Below are 13,379 nucleotides of genomic sequence, written 5' to 3'. Positions count from 1 at the left end.
GCATAGTTGCAGAGATCTTGGTGATGTTCATGTCCAAGATGTGACACAGATTCCTGCCTCCTGTCATGGTGGTATGAAGAATCATACTGCCTACATGTCCTTTCATTATAGGCTGAATGTGTTCAGAAATACACTCAGTGCCCACTTTATTAGGAACACCTGTACAATATATGGCAATGTAATACAGCAGCTCTGCCATAGTCTACTTTTACAAAGTTTATAATGTTCAGTTTTTGTTGACATTGTCAGAAATGTGTATATTCAATTATATGTTTATTTTTGTCCTCCCTATTTACATACACGGAAACACCCCTGAATATAATGCAGTCCAGCACAACTCCACCTTTAACAATGACCTCAATGCTAAAACATAACTGAATAAACACCTCTGACAGTGTCAACAAAAACTGACTTTAAAGCAGACTTTATAGCAGAACAGCATTATTGGATTGCATTAGATTGTACAGGTGTACACTGATTGGAAAACCAAAACTGGCTTAAAAATGTGTTTGTACATGCATTCAAATGCATAGTATTTCCTGTCATTGCCATGTTTGCTCAATGTTTCATCTAGGCCTTGAGGCATAATCTTATATGTAAGGGAGGGAAATGACTCCCTGTTGATAAGAATCATCTGCATTGTCTAACACAGAATGGAGAGAAGGGATGGGAGTAAATTAGAAGAGGAAGGACATGAAGTAAATTAGCATAGTAGCAAATAAATTAGAGTATAATGAGCAATGAGCATTAACACCATTCTCATTTCCAAACAAAAAAGCAGGGGTGTGGTTTCAGTAAACATGCACACATATATAAATCACCTATAGTCTAAGCATCACTGACATCTAAAAATAGGATAATAACCGAACAATATTTCTTGGAAAGTTATTTTAGGATGCAGGTAATAAGCGTCATATGTATTTGTTGCTTGGTCTGTCATCCCGCCATGTATACAATATCTGCAGATTGAGCAAGTGAGCAACACTGAACAACAAGCAGAGCAACCATAAAACATTATACACACATGAACATTTTATTTTTCTAAATAAGACACAATTTCAGTTAAAACTCTTTACATCAGTTAATATCTGCAATATCCAGGTGGATCAATTCTCTTGTAATAAACTGTTGCAACCACTACCACACCACGGTACACAAGAAGACACAAAGAAGCCTACAACTGAACAAAATATAACTTACAGTCAAGAGAGTGCTAAGATAAGTCAGTGTTCATTATTTGGAAAACTCTCCTATAAATGTGGCTGTTTCAAAACATCACTAGGTCATGACAGGTTGATACCTTAGAATAAATTGAGCCAGTGCCAGGTGATAGATAAGCCACCACATGTGTTAGAAAAGTAGCAAAAATGCATATCATTCTCTTACAAAAAAATGTAAAAAACCCATACAGTTTCATTGCATTTTATACATAATGGCATCCTTTTCATCCTACAGTACAACCTTGACAATGATGCTGACAAAACTGCATCCAATAAATCCAGAATGAATTCAGTGGTATGTGTTTACTGTGTAGAACAAAGTTAAATATTTTGAGACATCATAAGACTTTGTGTTTCGGCCCGAGTGCTCGGAACATTTTTATACTACTGAACATTGACTCACATGATTGTTCATTGAATGGTTCTGTTCCCAGGTCAAATAATGCCACTCCTCACTACAGTAAGCAGGCAACAATTATAAAAACCCAGAAAACAGACATCATCATCAAGTACTCAAAGCATTCTCTATGCAAATATCTTAATCCAAAACAAATAAAAGAATCATATTATCTGCCTTGCATTCTTTCACTATCTTTCATTCTTTATTTTCCTCTCCCTTTTCCTTCATATCTCTCACTCTATCTCTGAATACATCTTTATTGCTTTTCCTTTTTTCCAGTGTGTTCTGTCTCAGGATTGTACTCTTGTGCTTAACGCTTACAGAGTTTCTTTGATTCCTCCTTTTCCCACTTCTCATCAAAGTTCTCAGTGCACTGCAGGACTGTTCATTGGGCCATTTGGACCACAACTGCCTTCCAGGTTCTGTCTTTGTCAAAATCCTGCTGTGTTCCATTGGATGCTTGCTGCTGAGGGAGCGAAACAGGAAGACGGAGAAGGAGATAGAGATTGGAGAGAGATGAAATGTGGAAGAGATAAAAGATATGTGAAGGATGAGCAGTATGATGTGTTTATTATATATGTGTAATTGTATGACAGATGTTTTATGTCATCATATTTAAATGCTATTTACATGAGCTATAGCTGGTCAGAACACCTGGAACAGAATTAAATGTATCATTTTCCACATTCCCAAATGTCTCTCGTTGGAAGTGGAAAGACAGACAAGGAGAGAAAAAGACAGACAGACAGATTTGTCCCTTGTGTCCGCTACTGCTGCTTTTACCTGCCTTACCTCGCAGTAATAGGTTGGGGTGTGCATGCTGTCCTCGCACTCTGGAGCCCCTATGCGGAGCTGACTCTTGTAGGAGGCACAGTGCACCACAGTGGCTGAAGTTAGAATTGCTTGCACCAGTAGCAGCACCATCAGAATGAGCAGCAGGATGTCGTAGGATTGCTGGACCACAGACACACACACACACACACACACACACACACACACACACATAAAGATGAAACTAGATGATTCTGAATGAGAATTCTCAATGAGTCAATTCCATTGTTTCTCTAAAACCTGTATTTCTCATGCAAAAGTAGGTCAAGGCTGAGTAAGTAATGCTTACTAGAGAACCTGCACATTGCACACTACTGGGAAATGTTCACTTTATTAAACTGACCTTGGCTGTAGGCACATCATGCAGGAAAATTTCAATAAAGCTGATCACGCTGCAAGAGAGGAAGCCGGAGGCTGAAAAGAGCAGGGGAGACGTCACGCTGCTGATGGCAATCAGCACCTCCACCTGAGAGACGCCAGGAAGAGAGAAAAAAGAGAAACAGAGAAAAAGGGAACAAAGAAAAAAGTTTGTAGACCCAGAAGAAAAAGGAAATAGACCCAGTTTGTATAACTGAGACATTTTGTTATGAATAATAATGATTATCCTTCCTCAGCAGAAATGCATCCTTATTAACTCCCATGAGAAAGTAACAGTAAGTAACATTATTTATATAGTGCCTTTCAACAGCAGAACGTCACAAAGTGCTGCACAATAAAAAGATAAGGCAACAGACATAAATACAGACATACAAAACATAAAAACACCATAAGATATAAATACATTTTTAAAAAATGGCAAGTCTAAAGAGGTAGGTAGGTCTTGAGCTGCTTTTAAAAGTGTTCATAGTGTCCACAGATCTTCAGTTCAAAATGAGGGCCAGAACATCAAAAGCACAGTCCCCTTTAGTTTTAAGCCTGGAGAGGAACAACCAAACAACCCTGATCAGAGGACCTTAGAAATCTCCTGGTGACATAGGGCTGCAGTAGATCTCTAATGTAGGCAGTTGTCTGACCATGCAGAGCTCTATAAATGATCACAACAACCTTGAATTGAATTCTGAATTTGATGGGAAGCCAGTGAGAGACCTGCCGAGGCAGGTTAAAAGGGAATAACAATTTTCGAGGCAGCTCCATCTCAGCTTGAGACACAATGGGCCTGAGTTTTTCAATGTTTCACTTAACATGTTGGTCAAGGAGGAGGAGAACCACCCCAGGGCTAACCCAGAGTTACCCACCCACTGCTGAGGTCTGTCGATTAGGATACTGTGGTCTAAAGTGTCAAAACCTACACTGAGATCCAACAGTACCGAAAAAGAGCATTCTCCTGTATCACCCTTCATCAAGATATCATTTGAGACTCTTAGAAGAGCTGTTTCCTAGTTTGGTTTGCACAGTCACAAAATGGATCAGTATTTGAACTCTAACAAAGACTGACAGCTCCAAATATATTACTTTAAGTTGATCATATCCACCCTTTAAAAGCTATTAAGATTTTTAGTGTACTAAACATTCACAAGACTGGGGTTCTAACAGCTAGAGTATTGTCTTGTACTCACCAGACATTTGTTGGGGTATTCTGACACAACATGACTGGCAATAGCACTAGGAAAACACTGCAAAGGATTAAAGATCAGACACAAAGTTATGATGGACGGCATCTTAGTCAGCTGCAATCTGTGTCTTAATGAAAAGTAAGTTTTATTGAGAAAAACTTACAGCCACAAGAATCCAGAAAAATGTGACAGACAAGTAGGGTCCAGGAAGCAAAGCATCCATGTTGAGTGCAATAATTCCTCCGAATACAGCAGAAATTCCCACAATTACTTCGATCACCTATTAGAGATGTTCTTCAGTGATTGATAAACATTGATCAGACAGAAATATCATAAAATAAATAAACTGAAAACTACTCACGGAATATGCTTTAAGGAGTCGAGTGGGGAACACTGCAGGCGTTATAACCACAGGTCTGTCATATGTCACTGGCTAAAAGATGGATGGAAAGATTGAGAGGAGTTAGAATGGAAAAGTGAAAGTTAAAGGGAGACTGAAAGTGGGGAGACATCAGCTGAGTGAATCAAAGCAATCAATCATCACTCATCACTCATAAACACATACACACACACAAACCTTCCTGTGGCAGCAGCAGTCTTCTGCAGAGCGGGCTGACAGGATGACAGTACTGGCCATCAACACCTCCAGCAAAATCATCAGGATGAGGTTAAAGTTGATCTGAACAGACAGAGTGGGAGGGAGAGCAGCGACACAACAGCAGAAGGAAGATTAAAGAAGGGAAATAGAGCAAAATGTTTTATTTGGAGAATGACTTGATATACTTATGTATGTGCAACCAAAGGGTTGGTAGTTTTCATTATATTATGGATTTACATTGACAGCAGAAGGGTTCAGGACCAGTTTACATCCGAACCAAACCAGGCAGGTGGTTGTCACAGCAAATGTTGACACGTAGACCACCTGGAAATCTGACACCTTGGAAAAAAACAAGATAACATGAGAAGTTCATTAGTATGAAGCCTCAATTGAATAAACACATTACAAAATACATTAAAACATAATTATCTCTTTTGCCTTTGGTGTGTTCATTGTTTACTCACTGCAACATGTCTGTTCTTGGCAATGGCAAAACTGGCTATCGCTGCAGGAAGGCCCTGTGAAGAACAGAACAAATGAGCTGCTGCGTTTATCTATTTAGTGGATGCTGTCCAACAATGATGCGTTACTGGCATTTTGACGTCTAATCTAAACAGTGTGTATAAGCTCATTAAGGCAGAGCTGTATATAAATGTCACTGTGATTATACACCAAATGATGGTCACTTACAGAGCCTGCAGCACAGCGTAGGTAGTCCATGGCAACAGGAAACACATTTCCCAGGTACAGAGAGAAACCAGATGTGATGAGCAGACTGCCCTAAGGACACACACACACACCCACCCACACACACATACACACACACACAGGCATGCATGCATATACAAATACAGACACTCAAAAATGCGTCCAACAGGTAAGACTTCAAAAGAATGTTAACATTCTCTCACACACAAAAACACATGCACACAAATATTTAACAATACCCCTTCACATACCCATACCCATTTCTGCCTTTTGATATTATAGCACTTGGATTATTTTGAACGATGCAATTGATTAGAGCTTGCACAGTCTGGAGACATATTGTTGTGTGTTTCTCCTCACCTAAATGTGGAAGCACAAAACAAGATTTCTTGTCGCCATCACACTCAACATTTCTAGATTGAGATACTCACTCAAAAAAGATCATCCCAACCTTTAAAATTAGTGTATTATGGATTAAATAGATGCACCCTGTTATGTGCTTCCTTTGTACCTCTCCCTGACCATCTTTCCTCTCACCCCTATGAGGACACTGTAGAGCCAGGCCCTGTAGCTGAAGCAGGGGTGCTTTAGAGGCTCCGGCTGGGCCAGCTGCAGGTCACTGGCCCTCACGTCCACTGTGTAGCTGTCCCGTTCGGGCCTATAGCGCTCCCCCCTTTCTGGCCTTCTCTCTGCTCCACTGTCGCCCCGCCGTCCCAACGTCCCACTGCCCCTCTCCAGGGTGGGCATGTGGCTGTAGGTGAACTCCTCTCTGGCTGAGAGCTCGTCGCACTGCATCATTGAAACAGCTTGGGCTAACTTCAGTGATGGGATGGGAAACACCGAGTAAGGATTACAGCCGAGCTGGGAAAGGGGGAGGAAAAAATCCAATTGTGAAAGCTACGTGAGTTCGGGTCCTTTGTCTTTTAACCTGTTTTCAACATGTTTCTTCACAGCAGTTCCCATCAACAGGAGGCAATAAGTTTATTTTCAAAATGAACATGGAAATCAAGAAAAAGTGCATTGAATTAAAAGAAAATGAGCCATTGGTTTAATAATCATGCAGTAACCCAAAAACAACCCCCTCCTTTTTGTCTGCCTGAGCCAAGAGAATGGCACTCATTCAATCTCCCACTTTTTCACTGCTCTTCTTTTTCACATATTGCTCCCGCCACACTCACCTGTTGTTGAGTCTCTTGCAGAATCTCCCCAAATATTGTCCAACAAAGGTATCCCTCAACAACTGAGATCAAATCATCACATGAAAGACAACTTATTTTTGTCTGCAGCTCCTTATGCTCCCCATCTCTCTCCCTGCACTTACGCTCTCTTTCACCCCCACTCTCCTCCTCTTTTTTCTCTCTCTCTCTCTCTCTCTCTCTCTCTCTCTCTCTCTCTCTCTCTCTCTCCTTTACACGACGTTTCTCAGAAACAGTTCTGAAAAGTTTTTTTGAGCCCCTTCAAAGTGTGGAGCTAAAACACATGGCTCTTGTGCTGCCAGCCTACTTTGTGCCAAAGGGAGAGCGCCTGTGCATGACAACAAGGGGAGGATGAAGGGGCTCGCGCTGGGGGCAGAGTTTGTAGGGCAAACACCCTTTTTTCATTCCCATTTGCTCATGCACACACACACACACTCACACACACACACACGCACATCAACCCACTCACAAAACAGAACAATAGACACTCAGAAATGAGCACATGGCAACACATGTGTTAAGAAATTCCAGTTCATAGCAAGAAAAATGAAGCAGCCACAGAGAGTAATTCACATAAACCCCATCATGTACAGTGTCAAACTGTTGTTTTTTTGCCTAAATAGTTGAATGCGTCCCCCTGTGGAGTTCCCTTCACAACTTCCCTTCTTCCCTTGGTGTTACTTAGCGCTCCACTTGCAGTTCACAGCCCAGTAAATTAAGATGCCCAGCAGTGCTTTAGAAAAGAGGCAACAGAGACATTTCCCTGGCTTAATCACAGTCTCTTGTCTGACACAGCTAATCTGATGATGGATAATTTCTGCTTTAAATAAGATTCTCCTCATTCATACTCATTCAGGAGTAAATCCTATTGGATGACGACATCTTGTGAGTGTGTGCTCATTGTGTCCCTGTATAAGCATGTAACATGTATGTGCATCTCAGGATTCCATTCAGTCTTTAACACAGCAGAGCATTCTCAGCTCAACATTGTTCCCGGGCGGCGGTAACCATGGCGTCTCCTTAACAACTGCTGTCATCCCGTCCCTCGCCATTCTAATGTCTCCGCCCAACATTCACACACACATACACACACGCACACAGACGCACACAAAGAGAGAGAAGTATACTGCAGTTCTATGGAGACATTAAAGGGAATCTGTGGAACACTGATTAGATGAGACACAATTCAATAAATGGGAATGTAAAGAAAATTACAAAAAGCCTGTCTGGACTGGATTGTTTACTCCCAGTAATTAGATTATTTACCATTTCATAAATATAAAAAAAATCATGGAGCCAAACAAACCCTGAGTATCTTGCTGCTGCTGACATTTGTGTCACATAAAGAACAATGAATATCAGTATCATGTTTGGCTCTTAAGTTTCTCTGTGGCAGGATTGCACAAAGCCTATGAGAGTTTCTTCCTTTTTTTTTTTTACAATTGGTAACACATTTCTCAATAATGGGTTCACTTTTTCAAAACTCTTCTCACAACACAAGTCAATGTGGAATAAAGTGTGGATGACTTTTCATTGCTTTGACACTGTGGAGGTGGGTATGGGTAGCTGTCAGCTGCAGAGGGAGAGGTGGTGGAGTTGTTCAGGTGAGCAGCATCAAGGAGAGATAATTGGCACAGCTGAACCCAGATAACTAATTATGCTCTCCTTTAAATACAGGAGCATGCTGGACACAAGGAGGGAAGAAGCAGACGGAGTTGTAGCCGAATCATGCTACCATGAGTTCCTTTGGCCCTGAGATACATGCTGAGACCACGTTTTCAGTTTATTCTTTCTTTATTTCTTTTTCTCCACACAATCTTTCCCTCTACATCTGCCGTTTCTCCGACTGCCTCTGCTTCTTCCCTCCTTGTGTCCAGCATGCTACTGTATTTAAGGAGAGCATAATTAGTTAACCGGGTTCAGCTGTGCCAATTATCTCTCCTTGATGCTGCTCATCAAGCATGTCGGTAAAGAGAACCGTGTTAAGAGTTTAGAAAAAGTTAACTAAATATCTCCTGATGGCACCGCAAATCTCTCTTATTTTAAATCGATACACAATGCATGTCTGCATGAGAAGTGGGAGGGGAAATCTATTCAGCAGCATCTCACTGACAACAGCAGTACAGAGGGACCCCACACAGGGTTTTCACTGCTTTGGTTTTACCTTTGTTTGGCAAGAGAGTGGAGCAGTAGAGAACAAGGCTAGGTCTGTTCTCTCTGCACAGCTTGGATTCTCTATTTCTACTTCTCTTTATAGGTTTATACTTTATGTCGGATGTTATGTTATGCTTTTCCCTCTGATTTGCTTTACACCTGTCTGTCCGTCTCCCTCTCTGACCATGACACCCCCTCTGCACCTCCACCTCTTTGAACTTGGCACATCGGCAAACTACTTCAAACAATGTGAAACATACCTACAGCATATTGGCTCACTGAAATAACAGGCATTTCACCATGTGAGTATGGAGCCCCAAAACTGACAAAATGTAGTAGGTTTTCTGACAAGCCAAAGTTAGCTAGCTAAGGCTAATTGGATGGTTTTAGTTAAGGTTGTTTGACATTATGAGAAAAGAGACTTTAAATGATGCACATCTCCAAATTGTCAAGGACAACACAATAAAGCCCAAGACCTCCTTTTTGGTCCTTGATGAAGACAAAAAGCATGCACTTGAAGGTGAAGATAATTATTAAGATAAAAGCATGGTGTCTGGGAACTTCCAAGTAGCATTAGCGTGCTAACTTTGTTGGTGTTAGCTTGCCAACCAAAATGATTTAGCTACTTTAGTCTTACAGCAATATGCTGTACAGTATATGGATGATTAACATTAAACTGGCTGATGCAACGTTAGTTTTATTACAACATTTTGTCAGTTTTGGGGCTCTATTCAAGAAACTTGTTCAAAGGTTTTTCCTTTCTTTTCTATTTTTTCCTCATTGATTTCAGGCTATTTATCTAAGACTGCATTGGCTTGTGTGCAGTTGGGTGCCAAATTAAACCACCCCCCTAGCTAGATCTAACCTTTTATCTCTGGAGAACAAAACAACAACTGACTTTAACCCTTTCAAAATGTTACATCACACAGAATAATAGATGTCCCCTTGTGGGTATTTTTGAGCCCAAGACTGCACCAGAAGAATCTAAGAGCAGATTCATAGTATTCTTTATATTAATCTTTATAGAGGAAAGATATATCAAGTCACACATATACATGTCATGTGGTTTCACAATCCCTGGAAAACAGCTGACAGCATAATGTTCCCACTTCAGGACTAAACAGGCCTGGAGCCTCTCACACACGAAATGGCGACACTATTTGACTGTTACACATCTAGTGACCCATGCTGATGACAAAAATATTCTCGCCCAACTTCCAGTCTTATAAGTGTGAAAGCAGCTCCTCAATGTTATCTTCCAACAGTTCAAACAGAAAAACCAAAACACAGTCATCCCCCTGACATGCAACATTTAAACACAGATATTTAAAAGATGAGCTTTTTGTTTTTACAGCGATATCTAACAGTAAAGAGAGAAAACATCAGTGGATATATACATTAACTTACATTATCTGTTTTTTATGAACAATATTTACACAGTAGTGGAGGAAGGAAAAGTTCTCTTTCCCACCCAGTTGCCCAAAGTTACGCGATGAAAGTCCCTCTTTTGCGTCACTCACATTACAGGTACCTGTCAGTTAATTGTCTTGTTTGGCTTTAAGAAGTAATCAGCACAGATAATGCTAAGTGACTGACAAATATACAAATTACTCTGCACAGGTACACATGTTTAAGCAAATAATCACAACATGAGGCAGTAGTTCTTCCTCACAGCCAGGAAAGGATACACTCATGGCTTATCACATTACGCTGAGGTTGTTTATCGTCTCAACACGTTGAGCCATGTATTCAGATGCTCTGACTGTTGCAGTTGGTTGCAACTCTTCCTCTGAGTTTTGATAGTCCCACCTGATCCATTAAGTTCAACAATAACTGAGAAATATTTGCTGAATGAGGGACATTGTTACAGTAATGTATGTATAACCTGTGCTAAGATAACAAGAAGCATATTAGCAACTGATGAGCTTCACAGAGACAAAGAACTGGACAGTCCACAAGTCTTATTTTTCTCTTTCACTTGAAATGATCCGACACTCAGATACATCTCAATACAGTGTCATGTCTCTGATATCGCTCTGATAAATATTCTCTGATCCTGTGTGAAAAGGTCATGAGATCAGACGATGGATCCCTTCGAGGAGGACAGGTGGATGGACTGGATGCGGATGGCCAGGGTTTTCTCCAGGGCCTGCAGGATGTCACAGCCGGGGCTATCCGGAGGTGTGTCGTACAGCAGCTGTTTAAATGGCTCCAACTCGATCAGCATTACCATGTTCTTTAGGAAGTAGCCCTCTATATAGGACGCCAAGTCTGGAGCATCAAGAAACTGTAAAAATAAATAAATAAGGGGCGAAATATGGTTGGTTATCACTGAAAACAGAATTTTAACAACACATTTAAAAAAAAAAATTAAAGATCAAATTCTTGGATCAAACTCAATGTGCAGCAATAGTTGCATGTAGTGGACACTTTTATCCACAACACTTTAAATTGCTTTGTAGCATAGCTTGTTTTTGTACTGTCCAGTAGTATTAGTGTGGGTGTATTCTCTTCTATTTTTGCACCTTGGTATGGTTGTAGATCTCCACACACGTTTCAGTGTTAATGTTCTTGGAGCAGATAATCTCACAGTGCCTCTGTAGCGCCTCCAGCTGGAAGAACTTGGCTGCAGACAGAAGCTGGAAAAAACACAATCAATTCAAATTAATGTTTAGAATGTGTTTTGTATTTGATCATTGACATTATCGTAACATTTAAACAGTTCAGTATCCATAAGTGAGGAACTGTTTCATAGTATAAAGGTTTGTTTGTTTTCAGTGTAAGCTTAATAATATAGCTGGCAGGTTATAATGGTAATAACCTCCATAATATCAGTGTTCCTGATGTGCAGAGCTTCTGTCCCTCCAAAGTAGAGATACTGCATCACCAGCTGAAAAGAGGAAACAAATATTGCACAGCTCCCATACAAGGATAAATACAATATGAATTTCTGAAAGAAGGAGTATGAATAAGTGGTTCAAATGTAATTAAAAAGTTTCTCACCTGAAAAATGTGATATTTGACATTGCTGATTTCAATGCATGTGTTTTCTCCGCAAGGTCTGTTTGCTAGAAGAGTTTTAAACCTTGAGAGAAAGAAAAAGAGGTAGAGAGAGCGAGAGAGGAAAGATCAGCCTTACTGTAATGCAGTATTTTGGTATTTCATTCATGTTTCTAACACTCTGTGAAGGGGAATAAACCTTAATAATATACAGTAGCTAATAGCATGGAGCGAGAGCACAATAAGCCTTGAATTATTCTACAGTAATGGGTTAATTTTAAAATGAGCTTAATGAGTTATTTTATGTTTTCTCTGAGGACATTATATCAACACATTTGAGCGATTTGTCCTTTCTCTTCAGTCACTTTATGACAGCATTGATTGGTTATCATCAATGTGACATGGCATGAGAATGAAATGGACGTCTGTCAAGATCCCGGGGGCAGGAAAAAATTACTTTATGGATCAGCACGAAGAAATGTACAGTACTGACATCACATCTCAACAGCATATCAACACACCATGTTAAGTGTTTGGTTATTGCTGTATAAATTAATTTATCTTTTCACATTACAATTTACAGTCACATAATTCAGAGCCTACATAGTGTCATATACAGCAGAGTCATATGCTACAAAAATGACTGTATATACATATTTCCTGTACTTGGATATTTGAAAGCAGATGTTTAAGTGAGTGTACCTGTTGGAAGCTGTAAAGAGCAGGACTTTGTGGGCGTAAAATGGCTTCCCCTCCACCAAAAAGGTCACATCTGACATCTCTTTGTTGTTCAGGAAGTGAGGATCTGAAAGACACATGGCCAGATGATGTTTTTCTGATTATCATGAAAAACAAAAACAAATGGGGTGTGCAACCTAGCTTTAATGGCCATTTTAGATACATTTCTGCTACTTTTTAAACCTTTTTTTTTTTTTTTTTACAATTTCTATTTAAATCCCTGAACACTAGATGGCGTTATCTGCACTTCCCATTTTCCCGCATTAGGCATTTACTAGTAACAGCCGACTCAAACAAATACATCAGAGTAGTGCTTTTGTGCTGCCTTAATGCTGTATTTTTCCACTGTTAAACAGTATAGATTATGACAGTATACAGACAGGTCCTCACCCAGGCGTGACGACTGCTTCCTCTTGATCTCCACCAGTTTTGGGATGGGGTAGGGTCCATAACACTGGGTGAAGGTTGCAGACAGCTGCTGACTGATCACCTCATTCTGACAAAACACAGACAGAGTAACAAAACATCAGAGGGTGAGGAAAGCTGCTTGGGCGGGCTCTGCCAACATCCAGGAGTCCATGTTGCACAAGAACACAAGCACTTACTGTAATGCTCCTCTCCTACACAAACATCCCCAACACAATTATCAGCACAGTAAGAGAGGTTAAACTTCTGCAGCCTTCTATCACGCTCAGCAAAGACTTTATTCAAGCAATTGTTCCAATAAGCCACATATTCATGGCTATCTCACACCTTTGAAAGCGGATCAGATGAATATCAGTCTTATTTCTTATAGCCTCAGTTCCTTAGAGATTAGGCCTCACACTCGGCCTGTGATGGGGAACACCGCGACAGGCCGAGCTACTGTAGGAGTGTGAGAAAGAGAAAGACAGGAGAGTAAGATCTTTGCACCCTTAAACCTAACTTTCCACCAGAGTGTGTGGTGCTTAAACTGAAGGGGGAGGAGCAGTGCCATTCAGC

General features: G+C 40.5%; 2 protein-coding genes across 7 annotated transcripts in view; both read right to left on the bottom strand.

The window, feature by feature from the left end:
- Nucleotides 1-1,012: 1,012 nt before the first annotated feature.
- On the bottom strand, nucleotides 1,013-7,376 carry mlc1 (modulator of VRAC current 1). Of its 2 annotated transcripts, none has more exons than XM_044191954.1 (12): nucleotides 6,489-7,376; nucleotides 5,848-6,171; nucleotides 5,293-5,382; nucleotides 5,067-5,120; nucleotides 4,840-4,941; nucleotides 4,582-4,683; nucleotides 4,366-4,437; nucleotides 4,168-4,284; nucleotides 4,008-4,064; nucleotides 2,795-2,917; nucleotides 2,413-2,574; nucleotides 1,013-2,086 (listed from the first exon to the last, which is right to left on the bottom strand). In XM_044191954.1, the coding sequence occupies exons 2-12, from the start codon at nucleotides 6,106-6,108 to the stop codon at nucleotides 2,006-2,008; spliced, it is 1,221 nt and encodes a 406-aa protein (XP_044047889.1). In that variant the 5' UTR covers nucleotides 6,109-6,171; nucleotides 6,489-7,376; the 3' UTR covers nucleotides 1,013-2,005. The 2 variants fall into 2 exon arrangements, with proteins under 2 accessions (XP_044047889.1, XP_044047891.1); XM_044191956.1 differs by having other exon boundaries at nucleotides 1,013-2,083; nucleotides 6,489-7,375.
- Nucleotides 7,377-9,662: 2,286 nt separating this feature from the next.
- The window catches only part of btbd11b (BTB (POZ) domain containing 11b), a 75,126-nt gene continuing 71,409 nt past the window's right edge, over nucleotides 9,663-13,379 (bottom strand). For all 5 annotated transcript variants that reach the window (XM_044191948.1, XM_044191950.1, XM_044191949.1 and 2 more), the window contains 6 exons: nucleotides 12,789-12,894; nucleotides 12,363-12,465; nucleotides 11,664-11,745; nucleotides 11,482-11,550; nucleotides 11,186-11,299; nucleotides 9,663-10,947 (listed from right to left, as the gene is read on the bottom strand). In XM_044191948.1, coding sequence (XP_044047883.1) covers nucleotides 10,738-10,947; nucleotides 11,186-11,299; nucleotides 11,482-11,550; nucleotides 11,664-11,745; nucleotides 12,363-12,465; nucleotides 12,789-12,894 — 684 coding nt within the window. In that variant the 3' untranslated portion in view covers nucleotides 9,663-10,737. The remainder of the gene's footprint in view (nucleotides 10,948-11,185; nucleotides 11,300-11,481; nucleotides 11,551-11,663; nucleotides 11,746-12,362; nucleotides 12,466-12,788; nucleotides 12,895-13,379) is intronic.

Source organism: Siniperca chuatsi, linkage group LG4 (assembly GCF_020085105.1).
Source record: "Siniperca chuatsi isolate FFG_IHB_CAS linkage group LG4, ASM2008510v1, whole genome shotgun sequence".
NCBI lineage: Eukaryota > Metazoa > Chordata > Actinopteri > Centrarchiformes > Sinipercidae > Siniperca > Siniperca chuatsi.
The sequence above is the reverse complement of the archived record's forward strand: the minus strand, read 5'-3'. Positions and strand labels throughout refer to the sequence as shown.